We start from the raw sequence: 23,412 nt of genomic DNA on the forward strand, positions 1-23,412 counted from the left end.
CCTTACGTTTGTCGCATGATCTCTGTAGACTGCTACGGGGAGTAATCAAAAGCGGTTCCTGTTGAATTCAAGGTACATTCCCACAACGCCGGCCATGCAATGGTATCATACATTAGAGCACTCCCTCTGGCCCTCTGGGCCTTCTTTTCTCCGCCTTTATTCTCCTCACGATTCCTCTTTGTTTGCTAGACCCTCACGCCAACGCCGCCCCCAAAGTCCCGCGGCGTGAACTCCCGAAGTTCGACGTCGGACACCACGCTCGCCGGCCTCAACTCATCCTTTTCCTGTACAGCCTTCCTCTTATCCAGAACCCAACTGGTATAGGTCCTGGGCAGGTACCTCCCCGGATGCCACACCGCCATCACCACCAACACGGCCGCAATGGGCAACGCGTCAAAGCACCAAAAGCACCACTCATGCTGCTGTAAATAACGCAGCCCCGAGCCCTTGTCGAGCGGTATCTCCATGGTACGGTATATGGCGCGGAGAGTGATCAGCCCAGCAGCAATGTTGATCATCCAGGAGAGACGACGCCACATTTTCCAATCTCCTAGGTCGTTGGCACGCCAGTGCAAGCTGATGACGAAATAGCGGAGAGCGATGATGGCGAAGGTGAGGTAGCAGGAGAGCTGTAGTATTAAGCCCAGCACGAGGATCACGCGGCCGGCCACCATCTTCTTCTCCGACTCCTCGATGCTGCGCAGAGGGGAGTCGTCGTGGTCGTAGGAGTTGGAGATCTGGCTGGCGCCTACGAGTTGGATGACGAAGGAGAAGAGGTCAAAGATTACGAAGGTCGGAGTGATCCAGCGGGGGAAGCACCATAGAGCTTTGAAAGAGAGGGCATGTGCGGGACAGGAGAACCAGACTACTCGGCTAAAAGCTGTATAGCAGGCTGCGGCGAGGAAGCTGGGTGCCAATAAGATCATCAGGAAGGCGATGAGGAAGGGCAAGTCGTTGTGCTCGTCCTTTGCGGAGACGAGGCGGCTGATGAAGCCGATGGTCTCCATCAGCACGCCGATGACTGCGGCCCAGAAAAACCATGACCGATAGCGGAAGTACTGGTAGATGAGGACGGCGGAGAGGAGCGGGATGACGATGGCGCCGACAATGGCAGCGGGAATGTTGGGATCGTAAATGTAGGGGTTTATCAGGCCTTTGGCTGGGTGATGGTTAGCTCTGCTATCCACAGGACCTGGGGTAGTCAACCAGGCTTACTATATTTCGCCGCTTCCCGTTTAGGAAATTCTGCATATTGCGAATTTGATATTGCGAACAGGGCGTCCATGTTTGACGGTTGGTGTCGGTGTCGTTCATCGATGTTTCATCGCCCGTTGTCGCTTCTTTCGACCGTCCGGCTCGCAACCATGGCTCTGGCGACGGCAGAGGGATAAAAGGACGCAGCGGGCCTCCCCAAGAGACGAGCGGACGAGTTTTACTTATGTGCCTCCGCCGCTAAGAAGACAAGATGCTTGGCGGTGGCCTGTGGATCCTTTCAGCGCGACCAAGGCCGCATCTCCGCCCTCAACAACCATCAAAACTAGGAGCCCATATCAGGAGAGTAGACACTGCACGTGGCCGAAACTACGTCTCTGATAACGGATCCAGTCGCACAGTTCGAAATGGGAGCGGGGCGGAGGGTTTCCAGCAGGGTTCCCACGGGTCCCTGGAGAGGTGATGGCATTTTTGCGACTGGAGCATCACGTGTTCGCTGGGCGCTGAGGCTGGGCAGTTGCGCGTCTGACGGGCGGGACGTGAGATGATTCGCAGGTCGAAGGATGGGCGATGATGTGTCTGTACGCGGAGTCGAGCTCGGCGGTGGTCGCCAACCCCTTGGCGACGCGATTCCGTCCGCGTGAGGCAGTAATTTGCCGGCAAGGTTGTAGATGGGGAGGAACAGTGACACGTCGCATTGGAACTGGGAAGGTCATTGGGTAGTTGTTCCTCTTGAAGACAAAGAGGAGAAGCGATCAGGAAGGTCAAAGGGAGACCGCCATGGCGGACGGGAGCCGGGGTCCCATGAAGCATATATATATAGTGCCGACTTATCCGACGACATACGGGGCGTAGCCATGGAGGTCATCGTGTGTGAACAAGAGCCCAGAGCGGGAGTTTGCTGGTGACGCCGCGGAATCGATCGCCAAGAAAGTCAAGAATATTGGTACAACCCAATGGCGGGAGGTGTTCAGGATTGCGACCACCATCCGAACATGCTATATTGTTTTGGACCTCGTGCATAGGCGACTATGAAGAGCAGAGTAATAAGGCTGAGGAAATGGAGGATGATGGCGAAAATTAATTTGCGCTAACCATTCAAGGCAAGCGCACCTGCGGTTGCCTAGATATCGGAAGATTCCCATCATCAACTATATGGAACCCTTACGCTCCTCGCAATTCGAACGGTTGACGGCTAGGCGGATCACACACAGTTCGACATGCCGAAGGCCAAGCGCAACCGAAAGACGGAGCCTCCAGCGCGCCGCGAGTCTTCGCTCCAAAACTTGACCCGCCGATCTCCACAAGCAGCAATGTGCGGCATCCCCTATCATCATACGGTTGCTATTCCACGCTGACACTGCATGTAGCTGGAGAAGAAATCAGACATCATGTCTCTTCTTTCGGCTCCCGGCAGAACTCCGTTTAAGAATCTATGAGTTAGTGCTCAGCTCACACGTCATCTACATACAGTTCGGGGGCCATGCCTACAAAATCAGTCCCAAAGCCAAGATCGGACGCCGACTAGAAAGCAGGCCTTTGGCAGGATTCCATTGCACCCGATATCCAACTGACTGCAACCCCTTCACCACCCGGCTTTCTGGGAGACAACGAGAAGCTCTGCGAGGACTGCAGGTATTGAACAGTGTTTCCAGGGACTTCTACCAGGACACCGCCTTACTCCCATATCAATGGAACACTTGGGCCTTCCAGAGCGTCCATGTCATGCGGAGGTTCGTTGAAGACAAGAACAGACTGCCGCAAGCGAGCCTGAGGGCCATCCAGAGCGTATTTGGGCAAAACTGGATGACAAAAGAATCTTGGATGACGAAGTGGAAGGGTATTAATCTTGACTACACGAGGTTCTTTCCTGGGCTTAAGATTCTGTGCATTGATGGCCCTGGCGAGGTTACTAAGCATGATCTAGTGGAAGGAACGAAGGAGATGCAAGCAAAAAGCACACTGGATATCGACTGGCAAATGATACACGGGAACCCGCCATACGACTTTTTGTAGATCAAAGTTAGCATGGGCAATAGCATGAGCAGTACGCCATACTTGATGAGATATTCACGAAAAAGTTTTGGAATCACGTTCTAAGGAAGAGGCGCGTTGGTATACGTAGGCTGTATGGACGGGCATATATTCCGTTTTAAGTTCTTTGCCCATTCCCCCGGGCCGGGCGGGCAATACTCACGGCATTTTCGTCTTGCGGTATGCTGCTCCATGAGCACGGTACCTTGGTCTTCCACGTTGCAAGCGCATCACAAATCCCTTGTCCGACCATCTTTTCCATCCCGTTCCTCGTATTCAGTCCACCTTCTAAGAGGATTCTTTCCCCTATCCCCACTCTACCGCTGGGACGCATTCTGCGCCGCCTTCACGCTCCCCAACCTCTGCATCTCAGCAAAAACATTCACCAGCCCTACGCGCCCCGGAATCCCCTCCACGCCCGCCAAACTTGCCAGATCCTCCGGCTTTGTCCCCGGGTGCTCGATCCGGTACCACGTCATCCAGCGCTGGCGCGTGTTGGTCCAATCAGGGCGCATATAGCACTTTAGACAGGGAGTTTTAGAGGGCGTGAGGTACCGGCTGAAGTAGTAGGGGCAAAAGTTGGCCGTGAGTTCGGGTTCGCCACCTGCGGAGTTGGGAAGTACGAGGGAGGTGGTGGGATTTGAGCGTAGCGGAGATGGATGATTGGAGATTACGGAGTGTGGAGATGTTGGATCGGCCGTAGGAGGTTGATCACGGTCGCATTGAGAAGGCAGGCTGTTGACGGCGGACCGGGCTTTGGCGACAAGTTGTGGTAATGGGCCAAACTCTCCCGCTGTTGGCGAGGCGGACGACGGAGCCGAAGGGTACCGCGGTGTCGTGGGCGAAGACGCGGCGTCCGAGAATGGGTCTGCTGGCGTGGTGGAGGCGTAATACGCGGTTGCTAAGGCGTGCGGACATGGCGTGGTGCAGACCTCTTTTGTATGGCCACAGGCGTGTATCTGGAAGAGTTTGTGGCACATTGCGCTGATGTGAGATTGTGCTTTCCGGTCATGTGCCCTGCGAAGGGCTTTTGGTGGCGTTTAAGATTGAGGGTGCGGATAGAGGTAGGCGATAATGTGAAGTAGTGAGTAGTAGTGTTGTTGGAGTAAAGAGGTAGAGAGGTGGAAGGACAAGGGAAATTCTGGGGCGGAGGCTACATAGCTGGTGAACAGATAATGTGTTTCTCGAACGCGTAGCGATGCTTAGAGGCGCATGGACAGCGAGCAACAACAAATCAATGATTCACTAAGTTCGCGTGCGCGCGCTTTTTGGGTGCTGCGTGGTTAGGTGGGCATTCACTGCTCAGTGTTTGCTCCCCTGCCAAGTGGCATGCCCCCTCCTAATCTACGCCTATGGAAGTGCCTCGAAGGAATCTAAATTCCGTTCTGCTAAGTCACTCAGAGGTTCACTGATGGATTGCCTAATTGAGAAATGATAATTTCATTGGGTTAGTGAATTACCCATGTTGACTTCTAGGCAGATATCGGGCCCTGAAGCAGTTGGCTGGGAAATTCGCCCAAGAGACACAGAGATTGACATACCCGTACCGAGCCTTGCGCTCAGCAGCTGTACCTCGTACGACTCTTTGACTTTGGGATCTCCACGTCTTTTAATCCCTTCTCTGGTATTGTATTCGTCATCGACACCAGCAACACGCGCACGATGGGCAGGCAGCCCGGCCATGCTTGTCTTCTCTAATGTAATCGCGATTTTGTTATCCAGGTTGATCCATTCGGCTCCTCCTGCGGGCGGTCTTCTTGCAAAACCAGCCTCGATCTCTTTCTTCGGATTCAATCCAAGCTGATTGCTCAAGACTACCATCCCGGAATCCGTCGCCATTGCTGGTGACCTTCCTGCCAGGCACATCGATGGCTGCCAAGGCCGGACGGGTGGTCGATTCCACTGTGAATGGGTGACGACGTTCCGGCACGTGACTGGAATATTGGTAGAGTCTAGGAAACACGTCTGGGATGTGCTCTTGAATGTCTTGTAGCCGGGCGAGTCAGAAACTGCGCCAATACGTCTGGCTTTAAGATTAAGAAAACTAAGGACGTCCAGCGGTGAAAGGCTGGGCCGGCCTTTCGGCAGAAGGTTTCTCCGGTCGAAACAAGAAATCTGGAGCGCGTCGCCCAAAGGCAACAGACAACAGAAACAAACAGCTAGACACGGCACCATGGCAGGGATTTTCGAGCAGCAACGCAATGCAGGGACTCTATGTAAGCCCCTTAAGCTTCCAGCTTTCGGGGATCCAGCTAACGTAAATCGCAGTCCTCGGCGGACAGAAAATCAGCGGCCAGGACATCCGCGACCAGAATGTCCTCGCGACCCAAGCAATCGCCAATGTCGTGAAATCCTCCTTTGGCCCCTCAGGCCTCGATAAGATGATGGTGGACGATATCGGCGACGTGACGGTCACCAACGACGGCGCGACCATCCTCAGCTTGCTCGACGTCGAGCACCCCGCCGGCAAGATCCTCGTCGACCTGGCGCAGCAGCAGGACAAAGAGGTCGGGGACGGAACCACATCGGTCGTAATAATAGCAGCGGAGCTGTTGCGACGGGCGAACGAGCTTATGAAGAACAAGATACATCCCACCACCATCATCACGGGCTACAGGCTGGCGCTGAGGGAAGCGGTGAAGTACATGAACGAAAATATCAGCACAAGGGTAGACTCGCTAGGCCGCGAGCCGCTTATAAACATCGCGAAGACGTCCATGTCGAGCAAGATCATCGGGTCGGACTCGGATTTCTTCGCTAACATGGTGGTTGACGCAATGCTGTCCGTCAAGTCGACCAACAACAAGAACGAGGTCAAATACCCCGTCAAGGCCGTAAACATCCTGAAGGCGCATGGAAAAGGTGTCACCGAGTCGGTATTAGTCAAGGGATACGCTCTGAACTGCACCATTGCCTCACAAGCCATGAAGACGCGCGTCACGGACGCAAAGATTGCATGCTTAGACATCAACCTACAGAAAGAACGGATGAAGCTGGGCGTCCACATTACGATCGATGACCCAGAGCAGCTGGAGAAGATCCGAGAGCGAGAGTCCGGGATCGTCATCGACCGGATAGAGATGATCCTGAAAGCAGGCGCCAACGTCGTGCTGACGACCAAGGGCATTGACGACATGTGCCTGAAACATTTCGTCGAAAAAGGCGCCATCGCGGTGCGGAGATGTAAGAAGGAGGATCTGCGGAGGATAGCAAAGGCCACCGGAGCTACGCTGGTCAGCACGCTCTCTGATTTAAACGGCGACGAGAAATTTGAGCCGGCATATCTGGGCTCAGCGGAGGAGGTGGTGCAGGAACGCATCTCGGACGACGAGTGTATTTTGGTCAAGGGAACCAAAGCCCACTCGTCTGCCTCTATCATCCTGCGTGGAGCGAACGACTACGCACTGGATGAGATGGAGCGATCAGTACATGACGCCCTTTCGGCGGTGAAACGCACTCTCGAGAGCGGCCGCGTTGTTCCTGGAGGAGGAGCCGTGGAGACTGCTCTGCACATCTATCTCGAAGAGTGGGCAACATCAGTGGTAATTACTAGCCGTTACAATACTGTCCCTGAACCAAATCTAATTCTATCTGCAGGGCTCCCGCGAACAACTCGCCATCGCCGCCTTCGCAACTTCGCTCCTCGCCATCCCCAAAACCCTCGCCATAAACGCCGCAAAAGACGCTACCGAGCTTGTCGCGCACCTGCGCTCCCGACATGCCCTTTCGCAACGCACACCCTCTGATCCTTCCACTCCCGAGCACGCCAAGCAACTTGCGCGATCCAAGAACTACAAGAACTACGGCTTGGACTTGGTAAACGGCAAGGTGCACGACTGCTTGAAGGCGGGCGTGCTGGAGCCTAGCATGAGCAAGGTGAAGCAGTTGAAGAGTGCGGTTGAAGCGTGCGTGGCGATTATGCGCATTGATACCATGATCAAGCTGGATCCGGAGGAGAGGGGTGGTGGAGAGGACGACGGCCATGGGCATTAGGGGTGATGGTAGAGCGCTGTTGGGATGTATAGGGACTAACAGGTACCTACAGAACGGGCATCAGGAGACCCTAGAGTGTAACATACTCGTCAAATCAGTAGAGTAGCTTATACCCACCTGGGAAGTCCGTCTGAGCGGTGAGCGGCACCGCTCCAAAATTATCTGTAGCCCTTCTGGCCAGTGGACCTCCGATCCAGCATCCTTCAACTCTTGGAGACCTGACACAACTCAGCCCAACACGTTCTTAGAAGCACGACTAATAAGTATGCACATAGTATATATTCACATCTCCAATCGAGACAAGGTCATTACCCGTTAAGCCCATCGTCCCTAGCCAAAAACTCGTCCCTCAAGCGCTCGATCAGCAACAGGACACAGCCTAGTAGCATCAAGAAGGAAAAGAAGATCAGCATCCCGATGCCAATCAAGATATCCACCATAACGCCCCCGATGACGTCCGCCGTCGTGCGAATCCGCCTAAAAGCCGCCATGAACGCCGTAATTATGCAAGTGTGACACTCGTGAACCGCCAACACGACTCCCGCGCTCATACCCGCGGGTAAAGCTGCTCGCTCGAGCGCCCTATGCCGCGTCAACAGACCCCCTCAAGGAATCACCTCATCCCATAAGGAAAAAGAGGAGCGAGTGTAGCGCGTTGGGGCGCGCACCTACTCCCTAAGCTGGGCCTTCAACCCTGCAACCTCTCTCTTCAACCGCGCATTCTCCTTCCGTAACCTGGTCGCCTCCTCCTCGCTCGCCTTCATCCTGCGATCCAACTCCTCATTGCCCCTGCCCTTCCGCACACTGCGCTCCACCTTCTCCAGCTCCTCGTTAAAGCGTGCGTACAGCGCCTCGTTCTCCGCGTTCATGTCACGGTATAGTTGATCCAGGTGCTTCGCGCGGGACTCGCTGACTTGGAGGGAAGTGCTGACATCCTGCGCGATGGCGGATGTGCGGGTGGAGAGTGATTCGAGCGTTGTCTTGAGGTGTTTCTCGAGGAGTGCAACGCGGCTTTCGAGGGATTTGGGGTCGGAGAGGGAGGGTGGCGCGGATGATTGCGTCGTCAGACGTGGGGTGCGCTGGAACGAGAGCTCGTGGCCGATGGCGCTGAGCTCGCTCTGGAGATCTTTGGATGCGGTTTCAATGTCGCGCTGCTGGGTCTGGAGACGCTCCCGCAGCTTCTGTGGGCTCTGCATCTTGAGCTTCTTCGGCGGGCTGGCTGAGCTGCTAGCTTTGGTTGGCGAGCGCGGCGTCGACGGTGGGAGCTTGACCGTGTTGCCAGATATTGGGCGCTCAGATAGACCACTGTGGGTAGCCTTGAGGGTGGGAATGCCGGAGACAGACTCCGTTCGCTTCTTGGACGGACTGTAGGACTTGATGGTAACCTCTTCCTTAGCTTCTGGCTTCGCAGTCATCGACTTTGGACGGACGGTGCCTACACGCTCTAGTGCATTGGCGGGTGAGTTCTCCTTCCGCATAGGTGATCCCAGACGCGTGGGCGTAGGGATGGACGAGTGCTTTATCGGCGATGGCGTAGTACGAGATGGCGTCCGCGGCGAAGCGCTCGTCTGCCGGGCATTAGGTTGCGACGACTCAGGTCTACGAGGAGTACGAGGAGTCTGCGAAGACCACGTGGGCGCATCGTCAGCATCCTGCAAAGTTTTGAGGTCACTCAATGAAGAGCGTCGCTTTTTGCGGGGAGGTCCAGCAGTAGACGGTACCTCTCCAATTGTGCCCAGTGCACCCAAGAATGAGCGGCCCGGACTCTGCTGGCCCTCGAAGGCGAACGCGCCCAGCACCGTAGGACGGTCCCGGGACACCGGTCGCTTGGGTGAGGCGCGAACGTTGGTGTCTGTAGAGTTAGAACGGCCAAGGGAGGCAGGCCCAGCTTTCGATACACTGGGCGGTTGACTCTCTGCTCCGTGGCTGTTCTTGCTCAAAGAGCGCCACAGTGAACCGACTTTAGACTCATTCTCAGATTTGCTGTTCTCCCTGGTAAGAGTGCCGAAGCCGAAGCGTTTCCTCAACGAGGTGTTTGAGGTCATCGACCCGGCAACAGTGGATCGACCCTTTGAGTCCACGGAACCGTAATTGGGCGTGTTGACGCCACTCTGCTGAGCTGGGAAGAGCGCATCAATGTCTTGGATGAAGCGGTCAATCAGGGAGATGTAGTCATTCGCGTTGCCTTCGGTGACGACAATCTCTGCAAACGCAGCAGTCAAGATACCACGGTCTCCGTCGTTGCCCATGCCATCGAGCAGCTCAGCGAGTAGCTTGATGATTGCGCGCAGCGATCGCTGGTTCTGGGGCGCCAGCTCATGGAACGTCGTCCGGAAGAAATCCTCAAACTCGCCGGGATACATGCTGTCTGATTTCATCTGCAACGACACAAGCGTGGCGGGAGAGAGAACAGGACCCATCTTCTCCCGCCACGCGACGTTGAGGAACTTTTCGAAAGCCGCAAACAGAACGTCGACGGAGGACTGCGAGGCGAGATCCAGGTTGGAAGGATTCTCCAGCAGGGAGTTATAGACCTCGTTGACTGCGAGTTCATCTGCGACGGCCCTTGCCCGGATAGATCGTCCCACGATGTTCCCTTTACGAGCATGGAGCGCTAGAATCAAGGTTGCGAGAGTCTCCTCCAGCCTAGCGGGCGAGTCCAAGCGTGCGGTATTGCCGTTGAAACCAATGGTCTTGCTGGAAGAGGTTGGACGAGACATCTCGCCATCTCGGCTGTGGGTACGAGATGGAGGGGGTTGTAGAGGAGGCGCCATCCGAGGAATATCACCCAAAGAAGCTGGATTTCGCTGGAGCTTCTTAGTCCCGCCCTCTTTGCCCACGCTGCCACCGAACAGATTCGAGAGCATCTTGACAGGTGAGTGTGGCCGGCTCTTGCTATCCTGACCGTCTCCACCATCCTCAAGCCGGAGTTTGAGTGACTTCAGAATCTGTTGGTTGCGGAAGAGGTAAGCATCGGTCAATGCAGGATTCTTGATGTTGTTGCGCAGCTGGAAGAAATTTCCAAGCCGCTTCGTCAGCACTGGCAGAAACTCGACGCTAGTCAGCTTGTCTCGCGTAGCATAGCCGTTAACGCCAGCAATGTCGAGGAGGTAGAAGCCACCCTCCAGGACGGATACGGATATCGTCAGCTCGATGCCGTAGTCTCCAACTCGTACGGGCTGCGGGAATTTCGATGCCTCGACCATGATCCGGACCTTGGCTGGCTCTCTCCGACCCTCAACAGACTGTCCTCCAGTGTCCTCGGAGATAGCAGAATAGAGGTTGAGGTCGCCAAATACGCTGCGAACTTCCCATGTCTGGCTTTCTCGCTCCGCTTCGGGATATCGACCCTCAACCTTCGCCTTGGTAACCTCTTCGACACACCTGTGCGCTTTACCCTCGTACGCTCCCTGGAGGTAGAACATCCGGGTGCCTATGTTCTGGCGGTCTCGGCTTCTCGGCCGTCCCGGCTGGCTCGAGGAAGGCGTGGGCGAGAGTAGCTGGAGTATGCTTCCCTCTGAATGCTCGCTGAGAAAAACGTCAGCGAGCTTGAGTTGCTGGTGGAAGATGAGCTCCGCAGAGCCGGAAAAGGTCTCGGCGAATCGCGGATTGTCCAGGTCGGCCATTAGACTACGAGCAGTCGTCGTGCAGCTATTCGGCTTGTGCAGCATGACTAGGGAGTCCGCGAAGACAAGGAAAATGCCGGCAGTTGTCGAAGGACCATGTAGCTCTCCATGATAAGGAGCTGAGAGTTCCACAAAGTCGATGGTGGTTATTAGCCGGCCTTGCGGGTTCAACGTAGGTGGCCAGGAGAAAACCAGCTTGCGCAAGCGGTCAAAGACTTTGATCTGCTGTGCTGATGGTCCATCGCGCGAGCAGATCTCCGAGACGATATCCCTCGCCTTGAGGAAGGTCTTGATTGCCGGGTGTCGGATAGGAAGCTGCTTGACAATATTGTCGATGTAGAGGTTGTAGCGGGGGAGGCGCTGGACAGGCTCGATGAGCATGGACATGAGGCGCTGTTCTCCTGTCTCATAGACGCGCTTGGAAAAGCTTGAGGTGTTATCCTTCATGAAGCTTTTGAGCAGCTGCGAGAAATCTGCGTGCGCCGCCATATAGTCAGTGTAGCAATCACCGAACTGCGGAAACCACTCTACAAGAGCCTTAGCCACTGCTAAAGCCCCGGTGACGTCTGATGGGTCTTTCTGTCCCCGTAGAGGCGCGACGAAAACGTCGTCTGCGGCCTGCTCGATGTCCTGAATCGCATCGTTTTCTGTCTCTTCAAGGACGTTACGTATGGCGTCCAGGAACTTGGAGTTGACGTCGAGTATCTTATCCAAGCTCGGAGGAAATAGCCCTTTTAGAGCCTGCTCGCTCGGGCTTGTGCTCGAAAAGCTCTTGAGCTTCGCCTTCTGACGGAAGTCGACGGCCACACTGTTGACTAGCTCGTGGACCTTGCTGACGTAGTTCTCCTCGGTGTCGAGGAGCTCGCACATCTCCCGCCTGAGATTCTCCTTGTGCTTCCTCGAGAAAGACTGTGAGCGGTTGAGGCCGGTGGGTTTGGAGGGAGCTCGTCGCAGTTTCGACGTGGGTATAAAGGCCGTCTCTCCGAACAGCTTCACAAGGGGGCCATACGGGCCATATCGCTGTTGAAGCACATCATCCTCTGACTCGTCGAATTGTGCCGACTCCCGTGCATTGTCCAGCTTCTGAATGCTCCCCTGCGGCAGAACAACGTCCAGATCCAGCCATGACAGAGTCTGCTCCCCCAGCGCATGTCGCACATCAATTATTACGTCTTCGGCGTTCTGGATCTTCACCATGCGTGCAGCGACCATGGCCGCGTGGGACTCGGAGAAAAGCTTCGGTGCCGACGGCAGGCGGCTCATGGAGCTGTACTGCTTCTCCCAGGCGCTCTTGACCTCGGCCGGCAGCTCGACATAGTACTTGTACAGACTGAAGGCGAGGCCCCGGCATATCTCGTCGCCCTGCTCTTCGCGCGGAAGGCACGTCACGGCGTTGTAGAACGCAGCCGTCGGCGAAATGATCAGACGGGCGAAGTTCTGGAGGCCGGCCGGGGTGAAGACGTGGGCCTGGATGCGCGAGTGGGTCGCCTGGGTGGTGGTCGCGGTCGGGCCATAGAAGACGAGGACGGGCGAGCTGGACAGAAGCTCGTCGGTGGTATAGAACAGCGACAAGTCGTTGGCAGACAGCGCTGCCGGCTCCGGTTTGATGACGACCATGGTGCCAATTGCGCGGACACGAGTGACGAGGGCGGACGATGAAGGAGCTGAGCCCGACTAGAAGAACCGAAGCAGCCGCAATGGCATGGCAGAGAGGCGGCGGCGGCGAGCAAAGCAGCGTTCGCAGGCCATGCGTGTGCGCGGCGAGTGTCGAGTGTCGAGTGTCGAGTGAGCGACGTGCGGTGCAGCTTCGTGCAGATGTAAACAAGCCGCAAGCTAGGCGGAGGGTCCTGCCGGCGCCGAAGCAGGGCCGCTTGCCTGCGGGCCAGGCGCTGCTGCTGCACGTCGAATTGAAACGTGCGACGGTGCGACAGTGCGACGGCGCAATGCTGGGGTCTCCCGGTGTGAATGGTAGGTACTGTATGTTCCTGGAGAGGCCGGACCGGTGCAGACGCCCTTGCAGGCCGCCCGAGCGCGTTCGGCGTCGCGTGAAAGACAGCGACCCCACAGACAGAACACACTTCACATGGCGACACAGCAGGACGAGCGCGGCGTGCCCCTTTCCGTCGCCCACGAGCTGCAGCAGTTCCGCCTGGTTGAGCTCCCGCCAGAAATCGCCGAGCTGCTCGAAGCCCCGAACCCGCCTGCGTACGCTGCCGTCCCGTCTCTGCGAGGATACCGTCCTGACGTGCATCACTAGACTCTCCATCAAATCCCAGGCGCCCTCCGCGCCCTCTGGCACGCCAAACCCCAAGGCCGCGTATGCCGTGCTCTGCACACAGGACAAAACTTTCCAGCTGCGTCAGGTGCAGACGTCCAACTCCCTCTTCGTCACCCAGCCCGCGCTCGAGAGCCACGCCAGTGAGCCATCGGTCCCGACGACACGCGTGATTGCCTCCTGTACTGCGACGCTAGAGCTGCATCCAGCTGATGGCGCTGCTGCCTCTTCCTTGGAGGAACTGTTGCCGATATACCATGTCGTCGGTGGGGAAGTGGACGCAACAGAGAATCATAAGAGCAAGGCGAGCATATTCGCCGATATTGCGCTGTCAGACGGCCAGTGCGAGCAGGCATGGAACGAGCTGGTAGCGTTCGAATTGGCTGGAAGCTCCTATCGGCCATCTGCGAGCACTCTTTCGCACGTCTGGAGTTCCCTCAACGCTGCTGCACTCGCCGAGGGTGTGAGGCTCGAAAGCCAGTTCCAGACAGACCATCTGGCACAGTTGGTCGAGGAGGAAGGGTATCCGGCAACACTTGCCCCGGCTATCTTCAGACGTCTTGCCAAAGACGACCAGGACACGACCGGCCCATGGTCCTCCCTTGACCGGACGAAGGCAGTCTCATTCGTTGGCAAGACATTGTTGGAAGCAAAGCATGGAGGTGCCGACTATCTTACTGCTGACTTCCTCGATGCATGGAAAGACAGCCTACCCGAAGCATGGCGGACCGATGCAGAGCTCAAGACCATCGCGGGCGCATATGACTTGCCCTCCTCCAGCACAATCCGCGCAAAGAGCAAGACTGCCGCAGCCACCAATGCTGAAATTACGACGCCCAAACCAGTTTCTTCAACAGGAAAATGGCACGAGAGATTCGGCAAAAATCGAAAGAAATGAGCTGAAGAAGAGTTGTGTGATCCGGATGCGGGTTGGGTGGGAGAAACGACCAACCCTGGGAATGCGCGGTCATGTGACTATTCCTTTGCGCGTCGGATCGGATGTCGGAAGACGCGCTTTCCGGGCTTGGTAAGCGCCCAGTGGCTGAACTCAGCTGCATACAAGACCGCGAGACCGAATCCGAACGACCTTAGAAAACATTTCGCCTTTTTGAGCATTGAAGCCTGGAGTCTTTCTGCATTTGAGCATGCATGAGTGGTAATCTAGTTCTGATTTTGGTATCTATCCGCCGCGGCCTTCATCCGCGACTCGCCACTCCACTCGCCTTTCAAACGCGTCTTCAACGCCACCGGCTTCGAGCCTTCACTGTGTTCAACCCGAAATTGCGCGCTCCCTTCCAAGCCATGGTAGACGCAGAATCTGAAGCCGCGCCCGCAGCGCTCCACCCACCATGCCCACTAGAAGACAAGCCGGAAGAAAAGCCCCTCCCCAAGCTCACCCCTTCCGAATTCCGTCAATACAACCGCATGGCTGAGCATATGGACTACTACCACAATCACTTCCGGCAAACCTGGACCACGCTGACGACCGCCTGCGAGAACAATAAGCGCCCTAGCGGCATGTCAATAAAGCAGTTCCTCGCCCTCGGCGAGCAATTCTGCCACCATCTCACCATGCACCACACCATCGAGGAACAGCACATCTTCCCGGTGCTTGCGAAGAAGATGCCAGCTTTTAAGAAGGAGCTCGAGCTGCTGAGCCAGCACAAGGAGATCCATAGGGGGCTAGAAAAGCTAGAGGAGTATTTGGGGGAGTGTAGGGTGGGCGAGAGGGAATTGAGATTGATAGAGTTGAAAGGCGTGTTGGACGGGTTCGGGAATGTTCTTTGGAGTCATTTGGATGATGAGGTGAGGCAGTTGAGAGCGGAGAATATGAGGAAGTATTGGAGCTTGGAGGAGATGAGGATGTTGCCCATGTGAGAGGTGCGCGGTCTTAAGATTCGGACTACGGGATCCCAGCTTTCCCTACGGTGACAATTTTATCCTTGCTAACCGCGAGCTAGAAAGCCTTCGGCCTCCTTTGAGGCGCCACTACTCCGTACTTTCCAGGACCGAGTAAGCCGACGGAAAGGCGTAATTCAATTGGTTGTAGAGACTGAAAAACAGTCGTGGGATATCATATACTTCCGATTCACTTCTTGCTCCACCCTGTGCTTCGCCAGACCCCACAACTCCCTCGCTTGGAAATGTGCTTCATAAAAGTAAAGGAAAGAAAGGAAAAACCTCGCAAGCCACCTTCATGGAGTCTTCCTGCCCCTTCCTGAATCCTAGCACCAGGTCACGACAATCGGCATCCGTGGATCAAGCCATCGCATCTCCGTTTCCCCGGTTTCCTCTCATAATTATGCGTGTGATCCCTCTAGTGATGTTGAACGCTCACTGCCGACGCCGGCTCATAAGCTTCTCCCACGGTTTCTTCTCCTGCTCCCTCGGCCTACTTCCCGGACCCTCCTCGCTCACCTTCCCTTCCGCTGCCGTCTCTTGCGCCTGCTTCGCCTCCACGTCGCCACTCGTACTCCCCACGCGCAAGCTAGCCTCATAGCTCCCCGGCCCCTTCGCCCCGTCGGGAATATGGAAGCGCAGATCTACACGCATTATCGCATAGAGATACACAACCAGGATCTCCACAGTGAAAACAAAGATATAGAAGCAAGCCTTGGAGTAGTAATCCGGCATGGGCCGCACCAGGGGAACTGGCTTTATCCACGAAGTGCCACAGCGGAAGGCGGCGCCAAGGCAGCAGAGCGTTGTGCCGATAAGGAGGATCCAGATCTTTGTGCGGAAACGGCCCTTGCCGAATTTCTCAGGCTTGGATTTGCGTGGTGCCGCCAGAGCTATGAGGACGATTGGGATGGGCAGGAAGGAAATAATGGTGAAGAACGTCCCAGCATAGAGCTGTAGATCGCGGTCGATAGTCCGCGTCCGAGGTCTCAGCGTGAAGAACATCTGGACGGTTGCCGTGATAACAATGGCTAGCGTGAGAGCGATGAGGACGTATGCGACTCTAAACAGGGTCGAGATAGCAGTATGCCAGCCGAAGCGAGGGTGCAGAGAGCGCAGAACGCGCTGGGACCAGATTAGGTTGATGATGAAGAGGATGAGGATGCCTGCTGCGACGAACACTGAAGCAGCGATGGCGAGATCGATGTTGGTGGGCTTGGAGATGGTGGCAATGCGTAGACTAGTAGTGACAATGCGGGCCAAGCAGAAAATGAAGATGAAGAGGCTGAACAGAAACTTGTGGCCGCGCTTCTTGTTCAAGAGGAAGATGGCTAGATGGATTGCCCCGCCGACGATGTAGAGGGCGAGGAAGACGGCCGTAACTGGGATGTCGACTTTCTTGGAGGGGATTCCGCCGAGCATCCATATTGCGGGTCGGTATGGCGGGCCTTGACTAATCTGAGCATCGTTAGCGGGATCTGAGTGGGTAATCTGCCATCGGCTCTCTTGAAGTCCATGTTGGCGTATACAGTTGGGCTGGGTGAAGGCGAACCCCTGCACTTGACCTATTGCCAAACCCATGGCGTCGGAGAGAGCGTCTAACCTAAGTAAAGGTTACGCTCTCCCCCACCATGCTAGACTCCCCGGTGGCAAGTCTCAAGGCAGAGTGGGAGCTGCATCGCAGTAGTATACGCGGAAGGATGGGTATACTCAGAGAAGGGAGGCTTAGGGGCCCTCACCATGCCGGCCATCCCGCCATGAGGCGCACTGCCTGAAGAGGCCATGAAGTCGAGTTCTCGATACCTCAGGATCAAAGACACGTTGAGTGCAAGAGTCGCCGTTCGTGGCTCTTTCAAGATCGCTTTAGATCGTCACCTCGTAACGTCACACCACCCTCACCCAGGCACGTGTCCATTATATGTCTCACCCCCGACCGTAAAAACTCCCCTAAAGCAACAGCACGGGACCACGGCCGCGTTGAAACAGAAAATCTTTGGTAAACTGCGTGTGACAAGCATCGTTTCCACGATGTCGGCAACTCGGTCGGCGGTGCCAGCCTCGCCGAAAAGCGAAAGCGAGACGCAATGCGAGAACCATCGGCGTTTCGGCACGCCGACTGTATTGCATGGCCGAGGGGCACATGCGAGGGTCAGGAGAGTGCTACTTCGATGAAGAGCGCGGATAGAGGATGAATACGAGTCCGCAAGATGATGCGCATAATTCGCGGACTGCGGTGAGGTTGTCCAGTGAGCGACACGTCAGCGCACGCCTCCCCCTTGTGCAGCCCGCAAGGTAAGAACGAGCAATGGCGAAGGGAACAGCTTAGGATACTGAACTATGGTCTACACGTTGCTTCATATTGTGCATACAACGGCTACGCTTGCCCACTAGCCTTTCCCAGCAGCGTGCCAACGGGATGTTTTGGCTGGTGCGTTGCGCTCTTGTCTGCGCCAGCCTCCATAACGCTCCCTTCACTCCAGTCCGCCATACTGCGTCCAGAACTCATCTTCGACAGCCGTATGACTTAGATAATGCACAGCATCGTTGAAGTAGCCCACACCGTCAGCATGCGTCGGAACCTGAGTGCAGGCCGACGGAGTGAAGCCAGAATTATGAGACCCGTTTGTGCGCGCTGTACCATCGGAGCGGACTGAACCATTGGGGTCACTCTGTTCCTCCAATTCTTCATCGGATAAGGAGGAACTCTCAGAGTCGGAGTCCCGTCTTGCGGGAGCCGTAATGCTAGATAATTGATTGAAGACAGCATAATCGGCTGGATACGGCGGGTTCTCAACTGGCCTTCGGGAGTCCGCTGCCATTTGAGTAGAGGCTGAAACGGCTGTGATGGACGGAGTAACACTGTTTATACCGTGGTCGATGTTGGCTGGAGTCTGTGGAAGCCGCAGCTGAAAACCACTGGCGACTCCGTGGCTCAGTCCTGGTGCGTCTCCTGGGGTCGGGTTCTTTGGAAGGAAACCCTCACTGAGCTCTAGACCGCCTTCAGGAGGTGTTTCGGTCTTCCTCTCCCTTTCCTTCTTTTTCACTTGTTTCTTGGGCCTCATCGGAAGGGCAAACTCAGCACCCACGAATCCGTCAGAGACTGCTTCCAAGCCGACCTGTTTCTTGCGATGGCTCCTTCCTTGCAAATGAGCGGAATGTGGGGAGATAGTCAGCCGGGCCCGAGCCCAGGTTCCGGGAGAGCCAGCCTTTCGAATGCATCGAGGACCATACAAGACTTTGAAGCTGGCAGTAGGAACGTTCGGATTCCCTCTGCCCCGCTTTTCGGTATGCCTTAAGCTGGGCGAGACCGTCTGGCTATCTTCGATGGGATCAGTGTCCGTAACTGGAATTATAAACGCTGTTTCGGCGTCCTAGGTTTCGTAGCCGTCAGCATTTCGCTACAAAGCAGGTTCCATTGAGCGAGGAGCTTCATACACTCGGTTGGGGCAGGCCGTCTTCTGTCGTGGTTCGTACTAGTGCGAGCCCTTTGACAGGTAGCCGTCTCCTTTTCCGAGTGCCAGAAAGCCCGGCGTTCAGGTTTGCTGCTCTTCGCCTCGAATGAGAAACCTTAACACTCTTCCGTGACCCTTTCCGCAAGAGCAGCAGTGGGTCAGACCGCCGATGAGGGACGGTGCTGTCATCCTCGTCGATGTTTACGCTAGGTTGAGCATGACAATCCGCATCTGGCGTAACTGGAAGAGCAATTGTGCGGGTGCCCTCTGCAGATGCAGTTGACGCCGTCAAGCGGGAGTCCGCTGCATCGAACGCTGATAATTTCTGCTGTGGGGCTGTCGATGCCGGACTTGAAAGCGACGCAATCGCCCGGGTTTGATCATGCTGGGCAGGTGAAGCCTGCTTCGTCGCCTGGATCTGGGCGTCACCGTCCACAGGCCGACGGAAACGCGCTGGCCGCTGCGGCAGGTTCTCCACAGCTCGCAGAAAAGCCGCCAGCCGCAGCCGATCACCGCAGAAATCTGCGTCATGGGCCATAGTCAGTGTCATGAGAGAAGAGGCAATCAAAGAGTGTCCAGTTCACTGGAGGCTCTCGCAAGGACAGTTGAGGTTGAAACGTCATCGATCCATTACATAATACTCCGCATCCCCAACCCAGCAGGACGCGACAATTTCCTGTCCGATTTTCTTCTCCTGCCAGCCACTGCAATCCTCAATGGCTCCAGGGCTGCAATTGACCTCAAACGCGTATAATGTCTCAGCCTTCCACGCCACGTTGGCCGACTGACCACCCGGAGGTCCCTCGCATCGCCGACCAGGAGGACTTTGGGGAGCTCGTTAGGAAGCTGTCTTTGTGAGTTGCGGACATCTCCCGCTGCGTGCGGATACCCTGCCTTCTATTGCCTTACCTAAGGGCCCCGAGGCGTTGAAGAAGTTGAAGAAGACGCATTGGGCTCTTCGCGCTGACACGCACCTAGCTATTTCTCCGAAGCCATCACTCTCCCGCACACCTTCGAGGAACTCCGAACCCTGCCTTTCGGTCGCGTTCTGAACCCCTTGATATTTTATCTGGCAGATAATACGCATCACCCCGCCATTGTCTCCGCGTTGCTGTACGTCCCTCTGTCTCTCCACCGCGAGTCGAGTCCACAACAGGTCGAACGATATACATAGAGAGTCGTGCTCATCGTTCGTGTAGGGCTCTAAAGGCTCATTTCTCGGCGCTCGAGGAGTCTAGCGACGAACCCGGCGTGAACGAAGCTCGAGGATATGCGTGTGAGTTCGTGGCTTGGCAGTTCCTGACGAACCTTACCGAGAGGGAGACCATCGACTTCCTGCTCTATGAGCTGCCCCCTATCCCGTCGCCAAGCGATGAAGTCTCGGACACAGAGCAGTCGCGCCATAGGCAGCACAACGGCGGTTCGCATCAGGTGAGCGAGGAGGCGCCTCTGCTGCGAGGGGGCGGTCGTCAATCTTCCTACTTCGGAACCGATAGCGTAAGCGCCGGTGCTATCACAAGCAGTGCTCGCTCGGATGAATTTTCTGTGCAGTTCGAGAACCTCAGCGCGCTGGAGATTGCGACAGTCTCGGACAGCAAGAAGTTCCTCAGCCAGCGGCCTGTGCAAAAGATCATCAACGGACTGTGGAGGGTGCGTACCTTTAGTATCATTTGCAAGCATCATCTTGACTGTTCCAGGGCGACATCGTGTTCTGGGAGTCTCTCAGTGTCAATTCGGTGAAGTGCCCTAAGCTGTACAATCGGAGACGAGCCGATCCGTGTAAGTCCACTCAACACAGCCTGTTCCTTTTCACATTGTCGACTATAAACGCCGGTCAGGCATAGTCGAGAAGATCGGATTGCAGCTCGAAGAAGTCGCAAGTCGCGTCTTGCACAATTCTCCCGTCTTCAACCACTGCTGACTCGAGGCCCTTGACAGTCTGCCGACTTCGGGTACCCAGGTATCTAAAGATCTTCGAGACGGCCTTTTTCGGCGTATTCTTAGGGCTGTATTACGCAGTCCTGGTGCATCGAAATTTCTCCCGTGTCACGCCAACGGAAATTCTCCTGTACATTTGGATTGCGGGCTTTGCTTACGATGAATTCGGCGACTGGATCGACGCGGGTCAGACCAGCTTCTACGCATCTGATTTTTGGTGGGCCTGGGATATTGTACGGATTCCGAGCTAAGCAAGCCAGTTACTGCTGACTCTTCAATAGAGCATCGTGGTCGTGGGGATGGTATTCTGCGCACTGAGTAAGTACCAAGCCTATAGCATCTTACGGAGAGTACTGACACGTTTGCCAGGGATCGTCGGTCTGACCACAGCCTCCAGCAGTACCATTGACCTTGCATACGACGTCTTAGGGCTCGAAGCGCTCTTCCTTGTTCCGCGGATCTTCTCCCTCCTCAGTCTCAATCCCTATTTTGGAACCCTGGTGAGTCGATGTCAGAACATACCACGTGTATGATTTTCAGCCTGTAAAGCCTCGCAATCGCTACCCTTCTCTGCTAGCAGAATATCGCTGCGGCACGGGTGCGGCATACCCGAGCCGCGCAATTGCGGCACAGGATCACTGCCCGTTATCCCAACGCTCACCTGGCGTTTTCCTAGTGGCTAACTATGGACAGATTCCATGTCTCAAAGAGATGGTCAGTATTGTTTCGAAAGCCGACTCAGGCTGATCGACGCTGACGGCCGATCCCGGTAGACCAAAGACTTCGTCAAGTTTTTGTCGCTTGTCGTGATCTTGTATCTGGGTAGGGTCTGCCCGTTTCAGCCACTGCCGGAGTTCAGCTTACAACGTTGCATGGCAGGCTTCCTGACCACGTTCGTACTGCTTGCCAGAGGGACGTATACGCCTAAAGAAATGGTGCGTTGACCGCGACGGAGCGACAGGCCATAGCCGTCCGCTGACGTTCGTGTAGTCCTGGATCTTGGTGAAAGTGTTTTTTGGAGTGAGTGAGGCTGTGCTAGAGTTCTAAACATAAGTCCAACGTGCTAACACCTCCCATAGTCTTCCTATCTTGGATTTGTAAGTGCTGAATCTGTGAGCTTGGGATGGCTCCGCCGCCCTCACCAACATCGTCACTAACGGCAGTATCGCTGCTTAGGACGTCGCCCAGGAAATGTATGTACTGCGGCCAAAGGAGCAAGTTGTTCGCCGACTAATGCCGTCAGATCACCGTACTTCGGCCCACCCGTAATGGTATGCTGTAGCACGTGCATACCTGTGCAGTCTGCTGACCGAAACGGCAGTTGGTCTTCGTCGCACTAACCAACATTCTCCTCATCACATCTCTCATCTCCCTGCTGTCGAACAGCTTGAGCAAGGTAAGATGAGCCATTTCTCTGACCGCTGCTGCACGCTCTAAAGAAATGCCCCTGTCTGCAAAATCGATTGGCTATCCGCGTCGCATTTTGGTGCGGCGTCGCTTCTTGCCTGCAAGCCAAGCCTGGAGTGCACCGCCTCGTCTTCAGCCTCAGCCTCGCCGTCATCACTTAATCGTGTGTCTATCGTCACTCGCTATTTTCTCTCCGGCTAGTTGTCGGTCTAGCAAGCTCTCCTTTCTCGCATCCGATATGCGCATTTCGGACTACTCCGGCCGACCGCTACCGCAACATTGTCAACGAGGTTGCGGTGTGCACTCGATGCTGCTCCTCTTCGAACCTTGGAACAGAGCTCGTTTTCGAATGGCGCTAACTGAAAAGATAGGTTCTCGATCATGCACGTGACGAGTATCTCTTCATGTAGGTCATCGCGACAAGCGCCTCACGTATCACAACTGACCGCGGCTTGATCTAGCTACTCAGTGTATGTCCTGGAAGCCTCGTCGTCAAATCGCCTGACATATTATCTTCCTCCCTTGGTAAGTTCTAGTCTATTTTCGGCTCCTTGAAACGGCATTAAGCGCCGGCTTCTTCAATCGTTTTGGGCCAACATAGCCTCCATTGGACGGAAAAGGGTCGTTGAGCCAACCACTTCTGCGTTTCCGCTCTAGTGCCCAGAACGATGTGCTGGTGAGATGGGAGCCGGCACTGCCAGAAGAGTCGCTGTTTCCTATGCAAGCCTCAATGTACCGCCCAGGCGTACTCATGGCGGAGACGCCCTGATGCTCCTACTCCCCGCAAAAGCATTCGCACACCACACTGCCCGCTTCTCCGAATGGACACGAGGCTGATACGGGCTTTCAGAATCTGATTCCGCTTCTTCTCCGCCCATTCCGGCTTATCCTACCTTCAGAGCGGCTAAGGAGTGCTCGCATTGTGCTGCTCAAAGCAACTCATCTGCCCTTCGTCGGCGCGATATGGGCTTACGAGCGGCTTGTTGGTTCCCGGAAGCCCAACTCGGGCATGCTCTCCATGAGCGGGCCTGAGACACCGATCATGAAGACGTCTTCCCGGTCATGGATTCAGCCAGCGAGACCGTTAGCGGCAGGCTTGCAGGCGTCTGCGGAAGGAAATGGCCGAACGGCAGGCAGAGCGCACCAGGCAAGTCGGCCTCAGACCAGGACTGGCCCAGGCGACGCGGACCCACAGCTAAAGTCGTTGGTCCTTAAGCTCACATCGCAGGTCGAGCAGCTCACGGCCATGGTCTCGCAGCTCCAAGAGCGCGAAGCGAGCAGGGCCGCTTGACGGCCGGCGCTTCCAGCCGTCCGCGCACAGGAGCACGCAAGGGAAGGAGCTTGACCTATTCAAGCCCGGTAAAACTGAGGCAGATCGTGTTTATCCTCTGCTCGACGGGACGGTGAAATTGGCGCGCGTGCGGAGTGGTGTTGGTGTCTCACAGGCTCCAGCAATGCCAGCAATGCCAGCATAGCAAATGAACGAAAGATTGACACCTGAGTAATTGGCGCGGGCGGGACTGGGTTAGCCCAAATGGGGACTTTGGTCGTTATGCCCCATGGCACAGGGGGTGCC

The 23,412-nt window shown here is 55.8% G+C and overlaps 10 protein-coding genes across 10 annotated transcripts; 5 read left to right on the top strand and 5 right to left on the bottom strand.

The window, feature by feature from the left end:
• Positions 1-15: 15 nt before the first annotated feature.
• On the bottom strand, positions 16-1,433 carry BU26DRAFT_302588 (uncharacterized protein). Its single transcript, XM_033821806.1, has 2 exons — positions 1,216-1,433; positions 16-1,159 (listed from the first exon to the last, which is right to left on the bottom strand). The coding sequence occupies exons 1-2, from the start codon at positions 1,283-1,285 to the stop codon at positions 186-188; spliced, it is 1,044 nt and encodes a 347-aa protein (XP_033683631.1). The 5' UTR covers positions 1,286-1,433; the 3' UTR covers positions 16-185.
• Positions 1,434-2,229: 796 nt separating this feature from the next.
• BU26DRAFT_302572 (uncharacterized protein) lies at positions 2,230-3,328 on the top strand. Its single transcript, XM_033821803.1, has 2 exons — positions 2,230-2,527; positions 2,583-3,328. The coding sequence occupies exons 1-2, from the start codon at positions 2,433-2,435 to the stop codon at positions 3,226-3,228; spliced, it is 741 nt and encodes a 246-aa protein (XP_033683632.1). The 5' UTR covers positions 2,230-2,432; the 3' UTR covers positions 3,229-3,328.
• Positions 3,329-3,395: 67 nt separating this feature from the next.
• Positions 3,396-4,446, bottom strand: BU26DRAFT_302584 (uncharacterized protein). The gene has a single exon (XM_033821805.1). It carries the CDS (start codon positions 4,224-4,226, stop codon positions 3,564-3,566), a length of 663 nt encoding a protein of 220 aa, XP_033683633.1. The 5' UTR covers positions 4,227-4,446; the 3' UTR covers positions 3,396-3,563.
• A 941-nt stretch (positions 4,447-5,387) lies between these two features.
• BU26DRAFT_456158 (T-complex protein 1 subunit alpha) lies at positions 5,388-7,504 on the top strand. The gene is made up of 3 exons (XM_033824903.1): positions 5,388-5,462; positions 5,515-6,788; positions 6,844-7,504. Exons 1-3 carry the CDS (start codon positions 5,420-5,422, stop codon positions 7,237-7,239), a joined length of 1,713 nt encoding a protein of 570 aa, XP_033683634.1. The 5' UTR covers positions 5,388-5,419; the 3' UTR covers positions 7,240-7,504.
• On the bottom strand, positions 7,505-12,794 carry BU26DRAFT_518851 (uncharacterized protein). The gene has a single exon (XM_033828907.1). It carries the CDS (start codon positions 12,480-12,482, stop codon positions 7,908-7,910), a length of 4,575 nt encoding a protein of 1,524 aa, XP_033683635.1. The 5' UTR covers positions 12,483-12,794; the 3' UTR covers positions 7,505-7,907.
• A 46-nt stretch (positions 12,795-12,840) lies between these two features.
• On the top strand, positions 12,841-14,164 carry BU26DRAFT_302638 (sister chromatid cohesion protein-like protein Dcc1). The gene is made up of 2 exons (XM_033821807.1): positions 12,841-13,070; positions 13,123-14,164. Exons 1-2 carry the CDS (start codon positions 12,949-12,951, stop codon positions 14,036-14,038), a joined length of 1,038 nt encoding a protein of 345 aa, XP_033683636.1. The 5' UTR covers positions 12,841-12,948; the 3' UTR covers positions 14,039-14,164.
• A 278-nt stretch (positions 14,165-14,442) lies between these two features.
• BU26DRAFT_427298 (uncharacterized protein) lies at positions 14,443-15,018 on the top strand (the record flags this gene model as incomplete). The annotated part of the gene is made up of 1 exon (XM_033823723.1): positions 14,443-15,018. The coding sequence occupies one exon, from the start codon at positions 14,443-14,445 to the stop codon at positions 15,016-15,018; it is 576 nt and encodes a 191-aa protein (XP_033683637.1).
• A 257-nt stretch (positions 15,019-15,275) lies between these two features.
• BU26DRAFT_302674 (uncharacterized protein) lies at positions 15,276-16,849 on the bottom strand. The gene is made up of 3 exons (XM_033821808.1): positions 16,750-16,849; positions 15,559-16,497; positions 15,276-15,535 (listed from the first exon to the last, which is right to left on the bottom strand). Exons 2-3 carry the CDS (start codon positions 16,459-16,461, stop codon positions 15,533-15,535), a joined length of 906 nt encoding a protein of 301 aa, XP_033683638.1. The 5' UTR covers positions 16,462-16,497; positions 16,750-16,849; the 3' UTR covers positions 15,276-15,532.
• A 1,436-nt stretch (positions 16,850-18,285) lies between these two features.
• On the bottom strand, positions 18,286-19,185 carry BU26DRAFT_303069 (uncharacterized protein). The gene has a single exon (XM_033821810.1). It carries the CDS (start codon positions 19,039-19,041, stop codon positions 18,469-18,471), a length of 573 nt encoding a protein of 190 aa, XP_033683639.1. The 5' UTR covers positions 19,042-19,185; the 3' UTR covers positions 18,286-18,468.
• A 23-nt stretch (positions 19,186-19,208) lies between these two features.
• On the top strand, positions 19,209-23,127 carry BU26DRAFT_483525 (uncharacterized protein; the record flags this gene model as incomplete). The annotated part of the gene is made up of 19 exons (XM_033825816.1): positions 19,209-19,345; positions 19,470-19,604; positions 19,691-20,141; positions 20,189-20,270; positions 20,430-20,662; positions 20,711-20,747; positions 20,799-20,929; positions 21,123-21,143; positions 21,203-21,251; positions 21,309-21,364; positions 21,420-21,449; positions 21,509-21,526; positions 21,606-21,622; positions 21,673-21,700; positions 21,751-21,825; positions 22,208-22,242; positions 22,306-22,327; positions 22,438-22,506; positions 22,627-23,127. The coding sequence occupies exons 1-19, from the start codon at positions 19,245-19,247 to the stop codon at positions 23,125-23,127; spliced, it is 2,091 nt and encodes a 696-aa protein (XP_033683640.1). The 5' UTR covers positions 19,209-19,244.
• Between the last annotated feature and the right edge of the window lie 285 nt (positions 23,128-23,412).

Source organism: Trematosphaeria pertusa, assembly GCF_010094035.1.
Source record: "Trematosphaeria pertusa strain CBS 122368 unplaced genomic scaffold BU26scaffold_7, whole genome shotgun sequence".
Lineage (NCBI taxonomy): Eukaryota > Fungi > Ascomycota > Dothideomycetes > Pleosporales > Trematosphaeriaceae > Trematosphaeria > Trematosphaeria pertusa.

What these genes read in the sequence shown, in the direction of transcription:
- BU26DRAFT_302588 (XM_033821806.1), bottom strand. Translation starts at nt 1,285, where the DNA reads ATGGACGCCCTGTTCGCAATATCAAATTCGCAATATGCAGAATTTCCT. An exon ending in ACGGGAAGCGGCGAAATATA is followed by an intron (nt 1,160 to 1,215) that starts GTAAGCCTGGTT and finishes ACCATCACCCAG; the next exon opens with CCAAAGGCCTGATAAACCCC.
- BU26DRAFT_302572 (XM_033821803.1), top strand. Translation starts at nt 2,433, where the DNA reads ATGCCGAAGGCCAAGCGCAACCGAAAGACGGAGCCTCCAGCGCGCCGC. An exon ending in CGATCTCCACAAGCAGCAAT is followed by an intron (nt 2,528 to 2,582) that starts GTGCGGCATCCC and finishes CACTGCATGTAG; the next exon opens with CTGGAGAAGAAATCAGACAT.
- BU26DRAFT_302584 (XM_033821805.1), bottom strand. Translation starts at nt 4,226, where the DNA reads ATGTGCCACAAACTCTTCCAGATACACGCCTGTGGCCATACAAAAGAG.
- BU26DRAFT_456158 (XM_033824903.1), top strand. Translation starts at nt 5,420, where the DNA reads ATGGCAGGGATTTTCGAGCAGCAACGCAATGCAGGGACTCTAT. An exon ending in ACGCAATGCAGGGACTCTAT is followed by an intron (nt 5,463 to 5,514) that starts GTAAGCCCCTTA and finishes CGTAAATCGCAG; the next exon opens with TCCTCGGCGGACAGAAAATC. An exon ending in AAGAGTGGGCAACATCAGTG is followed by an intron (nt 6,789 to 6,843) that starts GTAATTACTAGC and finishes TTCTATCTGCAG; the next exon opens with GGCTCCCGCGAACAACTCGC.
- BU26DRAFT_518851 (XM_033828907.1), bottom strand. Translation starts at nt 12,482, where the DNA reads ATGGTCGTCATCAAACCGGAGCCGGCAGCGCTGTCTGCCAACGACTTG.
- BU26DRAFT_302638 (XM_033821807.1), top strand. Translation starts at nt 12,949, where the DNA reads ATGGCGACACAGCAGGACGAGCGCGGCGTGCCCCTTTCCGTCGCCCAC. An exon ending in GAAGCCCCGAACCCGCCTGC is followed by an intron (nt 13,071 to 13,122) that starts GTACGCTGCCGT and finishes GTGCATCACTAG; the next exon opens with ACTCTCCATCAAATCCCAGG.
- BU26DRAFT_302674 (XM_033821808.1), bottom strand. Translation starts at nt 16,461, where the DNA reads ATGCTCGGCGGAATCCCCTCCAAGAAAGTCGACATCCCAGTTACGGCC.
- BU26DRAFT_303069 (XM_033821810.1), bottom strand. Translation starts at nt 19,041, where the DNA reads ATGACACTGACTATGGCCCATGACGCAGATTTCTGCGGTGATCGGCTG.